This window comes from Perognathus longimembris, chromosome 11 (assembly GCF_023159225.1).
Source record: "Perognathus longimembris pacificus isolate PPM17 chromosome 11, ASM2315922v1, whole genome shotgun sequence".
Taxonomy (NCBI): Eukaryota; Metazoa; Chordata; class Mammalia; order Rodentia; family Heteromyidae; genus Perognathus; species Perognathus longimembris.
In genome coordinates this window covers 32453407-32472833 of record NC_063171.1, presented here as the reverse complement: position 1 = coordinate 32472833, position 19427 = coordinate 32453407, and the positions used below count along the sequence as shown (strand labels likewise).

The window sequence follows — 19427 nt, the reverse complement described above, 5'->3', positions numbered from 1 at the left end:
CTAACCTTCAAGAGAACCATCACGCAGTCTCTCACTAATGTGTGCTGGGTGTGTGGGTGTGGACTTTGGTATCAGGATCATTCACTTTGAAAGTGGCAGAAAAGCCTCAAATAGCAGAGCAGAAACAAGGTATGTTGCCCACTGACTGGTGCCATGCAATTCATGAATGGAAATAATATTCCCCAGCATTCTGGAGGCTGCAATTCCAAGATGATGATGTCTGCGGAGGGCTGCTTTGCTTCCAAGCTGGTGCTCTAGTGCTGTCTCCTGGAAGACTAAGGTTGTGAATAAAACTCACTATAGGGACCCTAGAGGAAACCACTGGCCTAACCACCAGGCTCCACCAGGTGACCTAACATTCCCAATTAAGTTTGAACACAAAAACTCCAGGACATATTTGCAACTTAGCACTCACTCTCATTCCACTCAGCGGGATCTGTGGTTATTTGGAAGTCAACCTCTTCTGTAGCTGCTCTCCCAGGTTTAGTTGCTACAAGGTGGCAACTGCGCTCCCTGCTCTCATGTCTTCATTCCAATAATAAGAAAGAAAGGCAAAGAAAGAGGGCAGTTAATTATTTTTTTAAATATTTTTTTAATTATCAAACTGAATTACAGGGGTTACAGTTTCATACATTAGGCACTGGATACATTTCTTTTTTTTTTTTCCTTTTCATAACTGCAGTTTTATTGGTTGTGTAAAGGATCAGTACACAGACATTTCCATTTATACACAATTCTTAGCACACGTACCAAAAGTTGAAAGCCATGAACTGTTTTGAAAAGTATTCCAGTGACATTCCAGCTTTACACCTGGAAGAGAATTTTCCTCAAGAGGAAACCAAGTACCCATATTTCAAATGTTGGTCCTGTTACATAACTTCCACCACGCCATGTCACAATGTCACAGTGTGCGCACGACACACGTTTCCCATCGTTCACAGCACAGTAACAATTAGGAAAACGGGGCTACCACGAGCGGAGGTGTGACAGAGCACACAGTTCTGACAGGAAGGATCAAGGAGTGGTTTTCTTCAGGAAAACAGTTCTACCAGAAAACAACACGGGACTAGAATTTCAAATATTCAAGACATGAAATGCACAACTGTGACTCCAAAATTGCCATTTACTAATGCTTTGTATTGCAGGATAGAAAACTAACCCCCCACCTATGGAATGTTATGTTAAGCCGGCACCGAAGACAGCCGAGGCCTCCCATAGTTCAATAGCCCACTGTTTTCTGGTTGTACCAAAAAATAAACAACCAGCAAATGATTTCACTTCTTAAAAAAATCATTTACACTTAAAAAATGGGATGAGGTGGGATTCCCTCCTTTTTAAAAATGTTTCTAGAGCTACTAAAAAACTTGCATTTACAAAATAGTTGATAAAAATATTCCTCTGGATTGTACAAGACAGGAGACAGGGACCAGCAGTAAGACTTGCCGTATGGTTAGTCAGACTTGGATTCCTTCTCTTCGGCTTCGTCAGAGACTGCACTCTCCTCGTTCTTGGTCTCCCCATTTTCTGCAGGCAAGTCTTCTTTCGTGTCCTGGCTGGTCACCTCGGCCTGTTTGCCCTTGGCTCCTCTTTTTCCTTTTGTTTGCACTTTCTTGTCCAAAGCTTTATCCTTTCCCGCGGGGTTTTTGGGCTTGGGTTCCACCTTGGCGGGAGCGGGCTTCGCCGACAAGCGGGCCGACCTCCTCTTGGGCTCGTCCTTCGCCGCCCCCTCCACCGGGCTGACCTTCCTCTTGGGCATCGTGGCGAGGCGGGGGGTCGCGTGCGTGCGTTCGCTGCGGGCCCGGAGCGCGCGACGAGGCTTCCCCCAGACGGACGCCGCCGCCCGAGCTGCTGGAGGCTGGATACATTTCTTATACTGTTTGTTACCTGTCTCTCATTCCCCCCTCCCCCCTCTCCCTTTCCCTCCCGCCCCATGAGTTGTTCAGTTGTTCAGTTCATTTTCACCAAACAGTTTGTAAGTATTGCTTTTCTAGTTGCTTGTCTTTTTTTATCCTGTGTCTCTCGGTTTTGGTATTACCTTCCAATTTGCTGGTTCTAATACCAGTATACCCAGTTTACAGTATACTCAGATAAGATACAGAGATACTGTAGGTACAACCACAGGAAGCTGATAAAGGAATATCATCAATAATAGAGGCTAGAAAATGGGCAAAGGAGCTAAAGAGAGACTTCACAAGAGAAGAAATAAAAATGGCAAAGAAACATACGAGGAAATGTTCAACATCCCTGGTAGTAAAGGAAATGCAAATAAAAACAACCCTGAGATACCACATCACCCCAGTTAGAATGGCCTATACTCTGAACTCAGGCAATGCTGGAGGGGGTGCGGGGAAAGAGGAACCCCTTCTCCATTGTTGGTGGGAGTGCAAATTAGTACAACCACTTTGGAGAACAGTATGGTGTCTCAAAAAGCTCAATATAGAACTACCCTATGACCCAGCCATACCACTCCTAGGCATCTATCCTAAACAGCAAACCCCAAGATATCAAAAAGACATTTGTACTTCCATGTTTATTGCAGCACCATTCACAATAGCCAAAATATGGAAACAACCCAGATGCCCCTCCACAAATGAATGGATCCAAAAAATATGGTACTTATAAACAATGGAATACTACATAGCGATTAGGAATGGTGAAATATTGTTATTTGCAGGGAAATGGTCAGAACTCGAACAAATAATGTTGAGCGAGGTAAGCCTAGAACACAGAAAACAAAGGGGCATGATCTCCCTGATATATGACTGTTAAGAAAGGGAGACGGAGAGACAGTAGAGACCAGGTCTGTGAAACCAAAAACTGCTTGTCAAATGATATTTCCCATAGGATTGGGGCAGCGACCCAACAGTATGTAACTAAAACCAAACAACTACTCAACATATAAAGGTCAAAAATCGACCCCTCAGTGGAATACAATAGCTCAAAAAGCTATGTATGTACGTTCATATAAGACTACTGTCAACATATTGTCCAATATGACATTACATTTAAAGCCCTAGGCGAATTTTCTTGGGCGTGGCCCTGTGGCTACTGTATATGTTCTTGATACATTGCATATTGTATATATGTCTACCTGACCTAGAGAAGGGAAAGAAAAACAGGGCGTAAGATATCACAAGAAATGTACACACTGCCCTACTATGTAACTGTACCCTTTTTGTACAACACCTTGTCAAAAAAAATGTGTTCAATTAATAAATAAATTAAAAAAAAATAGAGGCTAGAGTTACATAAGGCGCGTTGAAAGAGGGCAGTTAATTATTTAAGGAGATCGCAGGAAGCTGCCATTCCCTAATTTTGGCTTAGAATTTAGCATGGTCACAAAAGATGCTGCAAGGGAGGCTGGGAAATGCCGAGTATGCACTGAAGCTCAGAGGGGATTGAGATTTAGGGTCCACAATTAGCCATTGCTGTCACATATTTCCTGTAGTTCTGTGTGGAATCCATGGAAGAGTCACAGATGGTCCTTGGGCTCCAGGAGTTCTTAGACTGTTGGTTTATCTGTGACTGACTGTCTTCTGGTATTAGAGGTTAGTGTGAGTTTCTAGTTCAGGTCTTTTTGTGCATGTGTTCATTATTTTGTGTCTAGCAGAATCTCCTCAGCAAGGCAAGGACCTGGAGCCATCCACTCTTAGAATGGCCTATTTCAGGGGTACAATTCGAACCATAACCTCAAATGCTGCCGCAGAATGGTTTGCTCTGGGCGCAGCCCACAGATTTAAACTTTGTTCTTAGTTTCGCCCCGGGAAAATGACTGGTACTTTTTGATTTTTTTTTCTCACACCTGTAAATTAGAGTGTCTGAGATCTTTGATGGAGCAATCTCTGCTCAGCTCTCGACTCCCCAAGAGGAATGATGTAATGTCTGTAAGGTCATGATGGTTTTTCCCTGTAACTTAGTGGTATATGTTTCTTAATAAGTGACAATGGCAGGGAGAGCCTTTACTGTATAGTGATGTGACTTGCTCACAGTCCTAGAGCAAAGGATCTCGCTGGACTCTTTCCTGTGCAGCCAAATATCTGGCCTTCTAGTACTACTAGCTGGTGAGGTCTGTTGAGTTCTGGGCAAATGTTTACTGATTGAAAAGAGTGGGGGGACAGGAAGTGGTCAGTCAGTGGGTGTCCCCAGGACCTGATTGGCTTCTTTAAGCCTGGCTGAGCCATTGCTTGTTGCCTCTCCCTCTGAATCTATATCAACTGAGCTAGAACACCACAGACAACTAGGTGGGATTCTGGGATGTTGGGCAGGTGGCTCTTGGTTTGGAATCATCTGTGAAGCTGTTGATGAAACATACCAGCCCGTTAGAGATGCTTGAGCTAGTCAGCCTGGGGCCCCGGCAGCTATGGAGGTGGTACACAGAACACCAGGCCTCTGCTTCTAGTTGTACTCACCTGGCCATACTCATCTGGCCAGAAAGAGATTCTGGGAGACATGCTTACTAGAAAAATGGTAGCAGGGTGGAGTCTGGGATGTCAGAGCCGCCTTCCCTGTAAGGATGATTTTAGGGAAGAAGCAGGAACCTGTGTGGGCCCAGTAGCCGCCCCCTTGGGAGCTGCCAGCTGGAGAGAGTTCTGTGAGATAATCTCAGGGCTCCCCAGGAGTGTCTGAGAAAGTAGCCCATTGTTCAGCACATCTGGTTTATTTGGCTCACAGCTACTGGCTTCTAATAGCTAGATTGTTTTGAAGATAATAAAAGTTTCAGCAACAATTCTTTTAAAAGAACTTGCAGTTAAAAAACAGATATAAATCACTTGTCTCCTTTATTATAGCAGTTTCATTTAAATGCTGACTAAACACAAGGGGGAAGAACACGGTTTTCCTGCTGTCTCCCTTCCCTGTCATGGTTCTCCAGGGTGGAGTTAATTGATGGAGCATGTGGTTGCTGATCCAGAGCTGCTTCCACTCTGGAGAAGCGAAGAGAATTGTGCACCTGCAGTTTAGAGAGCAATCGTGAGACTTGGCTCTGTGGCTGAGTGAGTCATTTAACTTGGTTGATTCCTTAAGTGTCATTTCCTCTTTAAGGGAGAAATATATCTGTGTGATCCCCCTGTCCTGCCCTTGAACTCAGGGCCTGTATGCTCTCCCTGACTTTTCCAGCTCTACCACTTGTGCCCCAGCTCCACTGCCAGCTTTTTATTTTTATTTTATTTTATGGTGATTAATTGGAAATAAGAGTCTCATCATGAACTAGCCTACTTGGACTGGCTTTGAACTGCGATTCTCAGAAATCAGCCTCCTGAGTAGCTGGGATTAGAGGCACTGCCTTCAGGCTAAGGCCACAAGCTCCTTGCTTTTTTTTTTTTTTTTTTTTTTTTTTTTTTTTTTTGCCAGTCCTGGGCCTTGGACTCAGGGCCTGAGCACTGTCCCTGGCTTCTTCCTGCTCAAGGCTAGCACTCTGCCACTTGAGCCACAGCGCCGCTTCTGGCCGTTTTCTGTATATGTGGTGCTGGGGAATCGAACCTAGGGCCTCGTGTATCCGAGGCAGGCACTCTTGCCACTAGGCTATATCCCCAGCCCTGTTTTTTTCTTTTTGAGAAAAGGTCTCACTGTGTAGCCCAGGCTGGCTTCAAACTTGCAAATTTCCTCCCTTCACCTCCAGAGCAAAGAATTACAGGAATGTACAACCATTACAGGAATGTACCACCATTTTTTTTGGGGGGGGGGAGGGGGGTAGAGATGGATGGACTGGAGATCAAATCTATCCTTAACTGTTAATGAAGTGGTATTAAGCATGTTAAATGTTTAGGTCACATTCACAGCATTGTTGGATAACCCCATCTCTAGAATCTTCCCATCACATGAACACTGTCCATTAAACAGATATCTGTTTTTCCTTCCCTTACTCTCAGGCAGCCACCATCAAACTTGTTCTCTCCATGAATTTGACCATCCTGGGTACCCCATAGGCGGAATCACACAGTGCTTATCTTTGGTTACAATAAATAAATCTTATACCACCATAAGCAATTGCATCCATTCTCTCTCCTTCTCCCCCTCCCTCCCTCCTTCTAGCTTTCTGTAGGCTCATAGTTGTCAAGGGAACAAAATGCACCATTCCATCCTTTCAAAGAGGGCACAGGATTGGTGAAATAGAGGACACAGAGTGAATTAGGTAGAGATGTGCTTTAAGTAAGGAAGAGCTACTCACCCCTGGGAAGAACGAAGCCTCTACAGAGCTTCTTCCTTCCTTCTTTCCTTCCTTTCTCTCTTCCCTCCCCTCCTTCCCTCCTTCCCTCCCTTCCCTCCCTTCCTCCCTAATGCAATTTAACATTTATCTGGTTTTCTAAGGGCCTATTTATAACATGACCCAAAAGACTGACATAGGCAGGGTATATATGAGTGTGTGTGTGTGTGTGTGTGTGTGTGTGTGTGTGTGTGTTGGTATTTAATCTCCTGAGAGTAGATTCCTTCTGCCTGGGACTTGGTCACTGACTTTAGGTTAAGGCCAAGAGGGGGCAGGACTGGTGACTGCAGCAAGTCACTTAACCATTATTTGTAATTATTCATTAAGGGGAGAGCACTCAGGTAATGGAGCATTTGGCATTGGCCAGTATCAGCACTGGTTGTTGTTGGGGGTGTGTCTGGAAGGTAAGGGTCACCAGCCAGGAATGCAGACATCGACTGACTGACAGAATACCCAGATTTCAACCTTGATCAAGAATGATGTTAAGGGGCTGGGGATATAGCCTAGTGGCAAGAATGCCTGCCTCGGATACACGAGGCCCTAGGTTCGATTCCCCAGCACCACATATACAGAAAATGGCCAGAAGCGGCGCTGTGGCTCAAGTGGCAGAGTGCTAGCCTTGAGCGGGAAGAAGCCAGGGACAGTGCTCAGGCCCTGAGTCCAAGGCCCAGGACTGGCCAAAAAAAAAAAAAAAAAGAAAAAAAAAGAATGATGTTAAGTGCTTAACTTCCTAGAGTGTATTACTTACTATGTTCTCAACCCAGTTTCAGTGATCACTGTACTACTGGCTGCTTTTGTAGATTGTAACTGGGTTAAAAGATAAGCATAGCCTATATATATATATATATATATATATATATATATATATATATATATGCTTTTTGGTAATGGGATTGTTATCCATATAAAAACATAAAGTTTAACATAAACAGTATTTCAGTTAACCATATAGAAACTATAAAATGAGCTACATGAATCTCTTTTCATTTTGTTCTTTGGGCTTCTAGAAGGAATTCTGTATACTACAAAGCTACAGGTAAAGACCCTATGCTCCCACAACCATAGTGTGTAAGAAATGTTAGCCAGGAAAAGGAAATCACAGGCCTGTAATCTGTAATTGTGCAGAGCCTTTGGTATCACTGTAGTTTTTAATTAATTCATTCATTCATTGATTCTCTTTGAGGCAGGATCTTGCTGTTTAGCTCAGGCTAGCCTTGAACTGGGTGAGCCTTCTTCCTCAGTCTCCTCTAACTGCTAGGACTACAGGCTTGTTACAACCATGCCTGGCACTTTTCTGGTTTGAATCAGAGTTGTGTACGTGTTACTTTCCTATAAGTAATATATATATTATATATGTTATATATATAAATTTGCAGCCTCACAATCCAAAGTAGTTTTAAATGGGTTGTTATGTAAGTGGGTCATGAAACCAAAGGATATAACAACTGTATGGAGATGTTGCTCCTTGAAAGATTCTTACTTGGTTTTTGTTACAACTTGTATAATAGAGAATATTATGTGAAACAGTTTAATTTGCATGGACCAGTACAGCAAGAATGACCAGTTTTTCTTAAGTGCAAGCAAATCAAACAATTTTATATGTAACTTTAAAACAGGTTTTTTATTTTGGCCTGTGTTAAAAAAAAATCAGTTGATAAAACCCAATAGCAAGCTAAGTTTGAGCCCCAAACCCTCTGAAACATGCTAACTTTTCATCTCTTATAATTAGGTCAAGTCCTACAAGAAGCCTTGACTTGTGGCTTCTGAAGTTTTTCTAATACAGACATTTTTGAGGCATTTGAAAATGAAAAAAGAAATGAGAAGGAGTTCATAAATACACTATCATTTCATTTTTTTTTCTTTGGCCAGTCCTGGGGCTTGAACTCAGGGCCTGGGCACTGTCCCTGAGCTTCTTTTGCTCAAGACTAGTACTCTACCACTTGAGTCATAGCACCACTTCTGGCTCCACCCCCACCCCCCCTTGCCCCATTTATGTGGAACTGAGGAATGGAACCCAGGGCTTCACGCAAAAAAGCACTCTATGACTAAGCCACATTCCCAGCCCATGTCACATCATTCTTGTGAGTTCCTTTTTCTTAAGTTTTCTTTTCACAATTTTTTTTTTTTTTTTTTTTTGCCAGTCCTGGGGCTTGGACTCAGCCTGAGCACTGTCTCTGGCTTCTTTTTCCTCAAGGCTAGCACTTTACCACTTGAGCCACAGCGCCACTTCTGGCTTTTTTCTATATATGTGGTGCTGGGGAATTGAACCCAGGGCTTCATGTATAGGAGGCAAGCACTCTTGCCACTAGGCCATATCCCCAGCCCCTCTTTTCACAAACTTTTATTGGCAAGGGAGCAGGGTGATATGTAGCTCTTTACTCCACCAGGATACCCTCACAGTTGCTTTAGTAATGTATGTGTCCTATATATCAGTTACTCCATACATGATGGCCCACATTTGTGAAAAGGATGCCAGTTTTCTGTATAGGTGGAGTGGAAATAACCAAGATGGAACCACCATCTTGACTTCTGCTAACTAGTTGCACTTTTGGCTTTGTTTTCCCATTGTACTTATCGACTGGTCAGACTCTAGATGTTCTGTGGGTGCATTCACTATTTGTTTTCTGTGGTGCTGAGGATGGAACAAGGGCCAGGTGTATGCTAAACAGGTCCTCTACTACTGATTTCTTTGAAACAGCGCTTCCCCATGGAGCTTAGAGTGGCCTGGAACTTGCTATGTAGGTTAATCTTGTTTGTTGGTTTTGTTTTTTTGCCAGTTCTGATACTTGGACTCAGGGCCTGAGCACTGTCCCTGGCTTCTTTTTGCTCAAGGCTAGTACTCTACCATTTGAGCCACGGCACCACTTCTGGCTTTTTCTGCATATGTGGTACTGAGGAATCGAACCCAGGGCTTCATGTATGTGAGGCAAGCACTCTACTACTAGGCCGTATTCCTAGCCCCTTGAACTTGAATTACTACCTCTGCCTCTGACCCTTCCTGCCTCCCAGTCAACTTCTTGCTCTTATGACCCTTTGGTCCATTAGAGTAGCATCAGCAGGGCCCTTTCCCACTTTTTGTTGGCATAGCAGAATGAATAAGTGCACCATCCCTTCTCAGTGGTTTTGGGGAAAGTGCTATGGGAGTTGAGTAGCACAGTTAATTGCCTTACTACCTTTTGGTGACAGGGACATTCAGGAGTATACTAACTTGTGCTAAGCTGAGCTGGGGGAGGGACTATCATGTTCCAGCAGCCTGTGGATGCTTCCCTTAGTCCTTCTCAGGGAGTGGGTGCCAATTTAACCGCCCTGAATTTCCTTTTCCTTCATGCATTACCATTCTCTTATTCCCCAGTGTCCTCTTCTCTCTTTGCAGTCTTCGGTTTGTGCAAAGATCGTACAGCTCCTGGGGCAGAATGAGGTGGACTATCGCCAAAAGCAGGTCGTCATCCTGAGCCAGGATAGCTTCTACCGTGTCCTCACTTCGGAGCAGAAGGCCAAAGCTCTGAAGGGCCAGTTCAACTTTGATCACCCTGGTGAGTGGGTAGCTGACTCTGTGTGTGTGTGTGCGTGCGCGCGCGCACACGCATGCATGTGCACATGTGTTGAAAGATGATTATGTGAAGCTATTGGAACCCAGTATATAGTACTTGGCTTATTCAGTATTGAAATCAGTACTGAGGATGACCCATGAGAGATTGTGGCTTGAGATGGACCAGTCCCAGTAGAATGAATGTGCACTTGCACACACCCACACACATACACACACACACACACACAACACTGATCTGCTTCTCCGTGCCCCATACGTCAGCTGGCCATGTGTGCTCAGCTCACTGACTGACCATCTTGAAGGGAGATGTGAACCTTAGTATGGCTGTCTAAATGAGTGTCTGGCAGCCAGATCTACTTACTGTTCTTTCAGCTAGTTTGGAGTCATTATTGTTACCAACCCTTCATTTTTTGGGGGAGAGGGGGTACAAGGACTAGGGTGTGAACTTAAGGCTGGTGCTCTAGCACTTGAGTCACAGCTCTACTTCAGGCTTTTTCATGGTGAATTAGAGGTAAGAATCTCATAGACTTCGCTGCTCAGGGTGGCTTTGAGCTGTAAGCCTTAGATCTCAGCCTTCTGTGTAGTTAGGATTTCAGACATTGGCTACCAGCACCTTAGTCGTCAGCAGCAGGCATTCTGACTAACATGTGCTGGTCTAGGCCAATAGCTGGACTTAAAGGAGGAGATGGAATGTCAGGAGAAAAACAGAAGTCAGTTTGTTAGCACTCATTTGTACATCCCACTTCAAGATATTGATTGGGAACTTTTGCTACTCTGCTTTGGGTAGAGATGGGTTTTAAGGTTGGGCAGTAAGCTGCTTTAGGGTGCGATATGCTTCTATCAAATACCGTTTTCTGGGATTATCTTGTGTGTGATCATAGGAAATATTAGTTGGGGAACACATTTACATAACCTTATTTTCTTCAGATGCCTTTGACAATGAACTCATCTTCAAAACACTCAAAGAAATCACGGAAGGGAAAACGGTCCAGATCCCTGTGTATGACTTTGTCTCCCATTCCAGGTAAGCTGATACGCAAGCTGACTGGGCTAGAGATAGATACTTGTCATAACCCATAGCATCTCTGGTGTGTCTTGTACCCTGTTTCTCCAACCTGGGCACTAGGTCCTGACCTGGCCCTGTGATGCTGCAGCTGTCCACAATGCAGTGTAGGTTGGAGGTTTGCACGAGGTGGTAAGAACTTATAGGGTTTTTTTGTTTATTTGTTTGTTTTTTCCCCCTGGAAAGGTCTGGCCTTCCTAGGAAAGAAAGTTGTTTTTTTTTTGTGGGGGGGGGGGGGCGGCGAAGTTCTGGGCCTTGGACTCAGGGCCTGAGCACTGTCCCTGGCTTCTTTTGGCTCAAGGCTAGCACTCTGCCACTTGAGCCACAGTGTCACTTCTGGCCATTTTCTATATATGTGGTGCTGAGGAATCGAACCTAGGGTTTCATGTATAGGAGGCAAGCACTCTTGCCACTAGGCCATATTCCAAGCCCCTAGAAAAGAAAGTTTAATAAACTCTCCTGAAAGCTTCCTGATGAAGATTAAAGATGAGGTGGTGATCCTTGTTAGGAATAGAATAATAGCTAGACTTCTAGCTTGTCTTCCTTCCCTGAGTGGGGGAAATGGGTTGATCTTGTTGGCCACACCCCCAGGGACCTTGAGAACTGGGAACAGTTCTCTGCTTGGTGTGTCCCATTATTAATATGAAACTGCTTGGGACTCCCCAGCCAGATACTAAATTCCTAAATGGCCTATGACACAGGTGTGGTTCTTTAGATACTTTGTGAAGTGGCTTTTTTTTTTTTTGGCCAGTCCTGGGCCTTGGACTCAGGGCCTGAGCACTGTCCCTGGCTTCTTTTTGCTCAAGGCTAGCACTCTGCCACTTGAGCCACAGCGCCACGTCTGGCCATTTTCTGTATATGTGGTGCTGGGGAATCGAACCCAGGGCCTCATGTATATGAGGCAGGCACTCTTGCCACTAGGCCATATCCCCAGCCCTGTAAAGTGGTTTTATACATAGTTTGTAGTGACCCTAGGAGTGTTTTAACCGGTACCTCCAGCATTCCCTGGTTCCATGATTCTATTCTCTCTTGAGTTGGAAGTTTTTGAAATAGGAAATTGGATCTCACATGTCTCTTACTAGATGTTCTTGTAATTATAAGGCATTTTTTTTTTCCTTTTTCTCCCTTTGGGCTCCTGCATAACAGTTACCAGGCAGCCCTGAACAGTAGCGTACTTACCACTCACGTCCTGTGCCTTTCTCATGAGCAGAGCATCACAGCGTGGAAAAGATTGCACCAGAAGAGAGAGCACCTCAGGCACATAGCAGGGCTGCTTTGCTACTCAGCCCATTCCTAGCCCGTATCTCCTGAAGCAAGTCACACAAGGGCCAGATCCTCCTGTATGGGAGGTCCCAAACCCCATATCTCTTGTGCCATCTTTTACTGAATTACAGATTGTGGAGGAATAATGGAGTTTGGTATAGGGACTGGAATTGCCGTAAAGGCTGGGAGATGATAACCTAGAGGAGCAAGTGCTCTACCACTGAGCTACATCCCTAGCCCTGGGTGTTAGATCCAGGTAGCAACAGGTATATCCTTACTCTCTCCTCTGATTTTGATGTATATCTAAGCTATTTCACAGTTCTAGAGAATCTGTTTTTCTCCAGCAATGCCTGCCTTCAGTTGGACACAAAACCAGGAGTTGGACCTCACACGGAATCAGAGCATGTTTACAAGGGGATTCTGACCACATCTTCATTAGCGTCCTTTTGCTACCAGCCTGTGCTGGCACAGAACTGTTATCTTAGGGAACTTAAGAAAACTTGATTTGGTTTTGGTTTTGTATTCACACAGGAGCTCATCTGATAGAGTAATAAACGTATTAGTGAATTTAGAGTGAGAGGCAAGAAAACCCCAAGGAGGCGGCGATAGGGTCAGGATCAAGGGACAAAAACAACTGTATTGTAACCAAGTAGGCCCAGTCTGTGAGAAGCCCATCCCTTAACCATTTCACAATATTTTATCCACCTTTTGAAAAGTTGGGTTTACATTAATATATCTGCCATGGTCGGCTCAACCCTGTGGGGCAGGTGGACAGGATCATGTATATGCCTACTTGCTTTTGCCTGCTTGCTTTGCCTGCCTTCCTCCCTCCCTTCCCCTTCCCTTCTTTTTCTTTTTGTGTGTGTAGGGGGGATGGGGGGTGATAGTGGGGCTTGAACTCAGGGCCTTGTACTCTTAGCATTTTCCGTTCAAGGCTGGAATTCTGCCACTTGAGCCACAGCTCTACTTTTCACTTTTTGATGGTTAATTGGAGATAAGAGACTGGTGATGAACTTTTTCTGCTCAGGCTGACTTTGAACTATGATCCTTAAGTTTCAGCTTTCTGAATAGCAGAGATTATGAGCATGAGCCACTAGTACCCAGCTCCCCCCTTTATCAGCGAGGACAAGGAGTCCTGAAACGTAGATATTAAGCCCTAGCTACTTGAGGAAGAACCTTGCCAGACACAACTCAAGATGCTGTACTTTCTTATCTGTCTTTTAAAAAAATTTTTCTTCCCTCCATTTAGTTTAGGTCTGGGGGAGGGGTTGATGTGAGAGAACAGAATTTCTGTCTCTTAAAGTTCAGAGTTAGGTCACAGAAATGCCAGGCATGAGAGCATTCCTGGAGACGCCTTCAGAGAGAAAGAACTCACATCTGCTGTGTCTGTCTGAAGTCTCATTCCAGAAGCCTTTTCTTTTTTAAGGTATTCCTAGGAGAAGTATGTTTGCAAAACCTCAGAAGATTTGGGCAGAGGAGGAATCATTGTGCTCACTTCTGGGACCTTTGGTGGTAGTCTGAGGCTGTGAACCAAGCCCTGGTCCTTGCTCTCACTTTTTTGGGGTGGGGGAGGGGAGTGTTCCAGCAACTGCAGGCCCGTAGGAGCTCTGGCTCTTGTTGTATCATTGCTCACTCTGCTGGCCTGCCCATTACCTGCCCTATGCTTTGCAGGAAAGAGGAGACGGTCACCATCTACCCTGCGGATGTGGTGCTCTTTGAAGGGATCCTGGCCTTCTACTCCCAGGAGGTTCGAGACCTCTTCCAGATGAAGCTTTTTGTAGATACAGATGCAGATACCCGGCTCTCCCGAAGAGGTGCGTTCTCCAACTCGCCACTGGCCCTGTTGGTGGCCCCCTTGGGGGAGAAAGTTGGATGCCTGCAACAGAGACCCTCCCCCCCCCCACCCCCCCGCCCCTGACTGAGACTCAAGCCTGGGCCTTCCTGAGACAGCTCTATGGCCTTGTCACCCAGCCTGGCTGTGCCAGGTCAGCTCCAGGACATCCTGTTGCCCAAATGTTTGATGACATTTGAGAAGGGATTAGTCACATAACTAATGAAAGGCCTGTGAGGTCACTCCAGTGAATAAGAAGTTGACATTCTGGTTGGGCTGGGAAAAGTTTAGTGCCATGCCCAGTTCCTTATGGTTTCTCGCTATACAAGGCATCAAGATAAAGATGCCTGATTTGTGGGCCAGCTGTAGGACATTTGGGGACAGGAGCCTCTGCAAATACCTGTAGTACTGGGTGGCTTGTCCTACCACCTGCTTCCCCTCTGTGCTAGCATTCTCTCTAGCTAGCCCTGTGGACCTTACCCAGAGTGCACCTGCTGTGTGGGAGTTTGAGCTGCGCAGAACACTAAGTTCTCCTCCATAGGGAGAGACAGGAGGCTTATGGGAGAGAAGAGGACGGGACATGGGTGTGCTGTACTGCAGTGCCAATGCCGCCCAAGACAGTACATGTACAGATGGCCCCCATGGCAGGTAGCTGGAGGAAAAGAGGGCTGGAGAGATTTGGGAAGTAGCTAGCTCAGGCCCAAGTTGTAAGTTGTACGAGAGACCATTTGGACTAGGGTTAGAGGTGGGCTGTGTACTTCTCAGTGGGAGGGAGTGAAGAGTTGGGCTGAGATGAGGAAGATATCAGCAGTTAGAACTGACAAGCTCAGCAAAGGCAGCAGGATGGAGGTGCCAGGAGAAAGGACTGAGGGGTAACTGATGTTTGAGTCTCCGTTGTGTGAAACAGGAAATGATGAGTTTAGCTCCTAGCCACAGAGCAAGTTACGGGCAGATTCACATTTTGTAAGCTCCAAGCCAGAGCCTTCTGACCTCAAGTTCTGTGTAATTTTTTTCTTCTGTGTAATATTTTTTCTTAGGTCATGAAACAGATTTGCAGTTTATTCAGTTTAACAATATCAGTACAAGAGCTGATAATGGAACCTGTAGATTGTAAAGAAGCATGTCTGTTTTTGCCTTTCTAAGTGACACAATCCATACTTACTGTGTGCATACACGCATGCACATGCGTGCACATGTGTGCTGGTATTGGGGCTTGAACTCAGGAGCCTTGTAACAATGTCACCTGGCTTTATTGCTCAGGGCTTGCTTTGTACCATTTGAGCCACACAACCACTCTGGCCTTTTGCTGGTTAGTAGGAAATACTTCCACACTAGATGGAGAGGGACACAGGCATGATTGGGAAAGGGATGGGAATCCGAGGCAAGTGTTTTTTCAGCCCAGCCTAGCCTCTAGTGCTTGTCTGACTTTGTAATGTTTATGATTCTTGGGACACTCAGCCTTAGATTTCTTTATAGGGACTATGAGACAGGTACGTTTTTAGTATCTTGGACTTTGGCCTGGGCTAATCTCTTGGGAAGTAATTGAAACTTTAACACCTGTACCTATGCTGCTTCTACCCTAGGTCCTGGCTTGTCACTATATCCACAAGTCTAGGTTTGGGTTTTGCCTAGCCCGAGTGCTTGATGTCACTCTTAGGTTCCAAGTTACAGAGGTAGCAGGGGGCACTAGGAGAAGTAAATTTTGGATTCCGCAAGGTGCTGGTGATTCATGCCTATAATCCTAGCTACTCAGGAGGCTGAGATCCAGGCTGAGAGCTGAGGGACACAGTTCAGAAGTCAGCCTGGGCCAGAAAGTCCATGTGACTTTGTTAACCACCCCCAAACTAGAATTGGCATGCTAGTGTTGAGCAAAAAAGCTTAGGGACGGTGGCCAGGCCCTGAGTTCAAGCCCTAGGACCAAACAAAACAAAATTTTGTTTTTAGATTCAGATGAGACGGTCTGATCCTAGATTTTTCTTTCGTTTGTCTTGTTTTGCTATTGCTGGGGCTTCAACTCAGGACCTGGGCACTGTCCCTGAGCCTCTCTATGCTCAAGGCTAGCACTCTTACCACTTGAGCCACAGCACCACTTCTGACTTCTTCTGTTTATGTGGTACTGAGGAATCAAACCTAGGGCTTCATGCATGCACTCTACCACCAAGCCACATTCCCAGCTAAGATCCTAGTTTTACCACTTCAGATGTATAGCTTTGGGCAAATTGTGTCTTCACTTCTTTATTCTTCGACTGTGCATTAGTCTATAGTCATCTAACATTTACTACTTTGGGATTAGTTATTAAAACTAGAAAAAGGGTAGAGAAGAGCCTGGAGGTTCATTAGTTGACGGGTATCTTCATGGTGGATCAGCTTCTGAACAGGAGGCTGGTGCCTTTCTGTCTCTGTTGGGCTGTCAGGGCCTCTGAGTGGGTCTGGCTGGGCTATGTCCTCAGGCCATGTCCTTGGGCTGAAACCAGCACTACTCTAGCACTAGACTTGCAGGAGGCAGTACATACAAGATGATACCTAGGTAATTATAACCAGGCTTAGAGTAGGATCAGTGTTGTCGGAAAAGAGAGTTGACATCTAATAATATTCTAAATAAACAGAACATTCTTCCTTTCTTGGCCTATGCTTATTAAATGAGGGAACCCCCTGAAAGATTTGCACCCCTCCCAACTCTAGGAATAGGGCCAGTTCTGCCAACCCCAGGCCGCACACAGGCCACGGCTGCCTCCTGTTGGATCTGCTGCCTTTACAAGTCACCTGCTCTCCAGTCACTTTCCAGGCAGTCTTAGGGACTTTTTGACATAATATCTCTACAACTGTATTCTCTCTCCACATGGGACAGAAAACATGCTTGTCATGTGTTGGGTGGGGTGTGGGCCTGGTGTAGAGCAAGGGAGGGATGTGTGAGTCAGGAGCAGCTGGGAGAGCGGAAGGTTTTTGGAGATCTAGCTTCATGATTTTGCCCAAGGGTTTGTCACATTGATCCCAAGGCGACTCTGAAGAGGGAAGAACTTGTCTTGGGAGTCATGTACCCCTGGTAGAACACGGCTCTTTCCTGTGGAACTCCCTGTTCAGGCATACTGTTTGCACAATGCCATCCTCTCTGGACTCATCTTTGTCTGCCCTTGAATTCAGGGACAGGTAGGAAGGGGGCCCAGCGGCTTCAGGCTGCTGACCCCTTGTCTTTCCCCTGCATCTCTCCCTGTACCAGGTTCACATCGTTAGGGCTAAAGTACTGCTCAGTTTATTCATTCTGTTCTTTAAGTGTATGGCAACAAGTCACTTTATTATCCAAGTAAGGTGACTGAATCATTGGGGGAATCATCGTTACAGTGGGTCCTTTTAAATTTTGCTTTTGGGTTCCACTGCCAAGAAAGAACATTTCTAGATATATTTGGAAGGGCTAAGGTGAAAGGCCAAGCAGGAGATGCAGGTAGATTTGTAGGATCCTGGCCAGAAAATGTACTTGTGTCAGAGGGAGGAAGAGAGAGTTAGCTTTGCATTCTTGGAGTTCTTTAATCTGTGCCCGTGGAGTAGGGCATTTCAGTGCAGGGAGCTGGCTGGCCTGGATTGCACTGGGCTCAGGGAGTGGTCCCAGTCTGCTTCTGGTGGCAGCTTTCAGAGACTCTTGGATCAGAGGCACCAGTGTCTTCTGATTGAGGTCCATGTCCATATGGCATGATTCTTCCCTCTTCCCAGTTTCTCCTTACCGTGGCTTTTAAGGTGCTTGGCCTCACCTGCCAGTGCTCTGGAAGACTCCCCTTCCTTACCTGGGTCTATACTTTCCTGCCCTCCACCACACAGGTCTGCCGGCCAGGAGACATTGCTCTCTTCTGGGGCTCTGCCATCACAGGAATCATGGCAGTGCAGGTTTGTTGAACATGTACATCAGTTGGTATGCAGAAGAGTGTATGTACCTTTCTGTTTTCCCAGAGAATAACCTTAAGAGGAATGTATTGTCTCTGTTTGGAGGAAATGGAAATTCAAAGTGGATATGTCATTTGTCTGTCCCAAGTTCACAGGAATAGGAGTTACTGGGGCTGGGATTCAAATCCAGGTCATTTACAACCTTAGATAGAATTACAAGAAACACGGCCTTTGGCACTGTCACCTCCTCCAGTAGCTTTCTCCATGACCACTTACTTGCTTCTCTAGGGATGTAACAGATCCCTTACTAGTCTGCAAGGCAGCTCTGTCTGAAGGCAGTAGAGGTCAGTGGGCCATGTGAAGGAGTGTGAGGAAAATGACACGGCGCCAGGTACCAAACCCAGTGGCATGTCCTGCGAAGCAAACCCAGTCCCAGGCATAGACAAGAAAGTAAAAGCTATGCAGATGCTGATGTGTGTTTTTCCTCTAGCTCAGATATCCTTTTAGTCTGTTTTCTGTTTTCTGGAGGCCTTCTCAGGAGGCTTACCTGGCTGTGTATTTTGGCCCCTATATGAATCTGAGGATGTATGGAGACCAGCCACGTGGCAGCTCCTCAGGGGCTCCTTCCTGGCTGAGTCTCCACAGCAGGTCTGTGGGGAAGGGGGGCAGGGACCTGTGTGATAATGCTGGGGAAAGCTGAGTCCTGGCAGCAGGAGGCAGTGCAAGTCTTAACATACTTGGGACCAACCATCTGTCATTGCCAGGGCATTTGTAAATTGAGGAGCTGGCATAAAGATCACACAGAGTACCCAGCTCTTAGGTCTTTCTGAGTTTTTCTACCTTCTGATCTTAGAGCGGTAATGTTTGTCTAAATCATAATTGTAATGGTCTTCCTTTCTTCTGGTGTGGGTACATGTGTGCCTGTCTGTCTGTCTGCCCGTCTATAGCTTCAGGTCTGTAAGGAGAGGGGAGGGAAAGATAATTATTTTATTTGTGCCAGTGAATTCATGGTCTGAGTGCTATCTTTTGGCCTTTTCACTCAAGGCTGGAGCTCTTCCACTTAAACAACAGCTCCACTTCCAACTTTTTGCTGGTTAGTTGGAGATTAAGAGTCTCAGACTTTTCTGCCCAAGCTGACTTCAAGCTTGACTTCATACATAATCCTCACATCTCAAACTCATGAGTGGCTATAGAATTATAAGTGTGAGCCATTGATACCTGGTGAGAACACAATTATTTAGAAACAAGGCTTTCTAGAAACTCATAGATACCCCCCCCATTTGTATACAGTCCTTTTCACTCTGAGGAATGATTGGGAAGGAGCCAAAGGGCCAGAGCCTAGGTTGTGAGTGGATATGGTCATCTGTAAGATTGAGAGTGAAGGATTAGCAGCAGGTTGGTAATGTGACAGCTGCAGGGACCCCTGTTTCCTGAGAGGAATTCCTTCCCAAGTCACTGCTGAAAGGAAAATGGAGACTCAGGGAGGCTAATAAGTAGCATCAGAACCACAGTCTCCCATCCCCTGTCCAATGTTTGAGTCCCTGACTAGAACTGATCTGATGGTTGATGATAGAAGGTGGAAAGTCTGCATCCATCTGGGCTTTTCCTGGTGCCTGATTTTCTCACTAAAGGACCCGCCCATCCC

General features: G+C 45.6%; 2 protein-coding genes across 2 annotated transcripts in view; one reads left to right on the top strand and one right to left on the bottom strand.

Moving 5' to 3' along the window:
• Positions 1–19427, top strand: part of Uck2 (uridine-cytidine kinase 2) — a 71158-nt gene that overhangs the window by 45431 nt on the left and 6300 nt on the right. The window contains exons 2-4 of the mRNA XM_048356809.1: positions 9576–9735; positions 10680–10776; positions 13750–13892. Coding sequence (XP_048212766.1) covers positions 9576–9735; positions 10680–10776; positions 13750–13892 — 400 coding nt within the window. The remainder of the gene's footprint in view (positions 1–9575; positions 9736–10679; positions 10777–13749; positions 13893–19427) is intronic.
• Positions 735–19199, bottom strand: LOC125359209 (non-histone chromosomal protein HMG-14-like). The gene is made up of 4 exons (XM_048356810.1): positions 19192–19199; positions 13983–13992; positions 12357–12364; positions 735–1848 (listed from the first exon to the last, which is right to left on the bottom strand). Exon 4 carries the CDS (start codon positions 1754–1756, stop codon positions 1451–1453), a length of 306 nt encoding a protein of 101 aa, XP_048212767.1. The 5' UTR covers positions 1757–1848; positions 12357–12364; positions 13983–13992; positions 19192–19199; the 3' UTR covers positions 735–1450.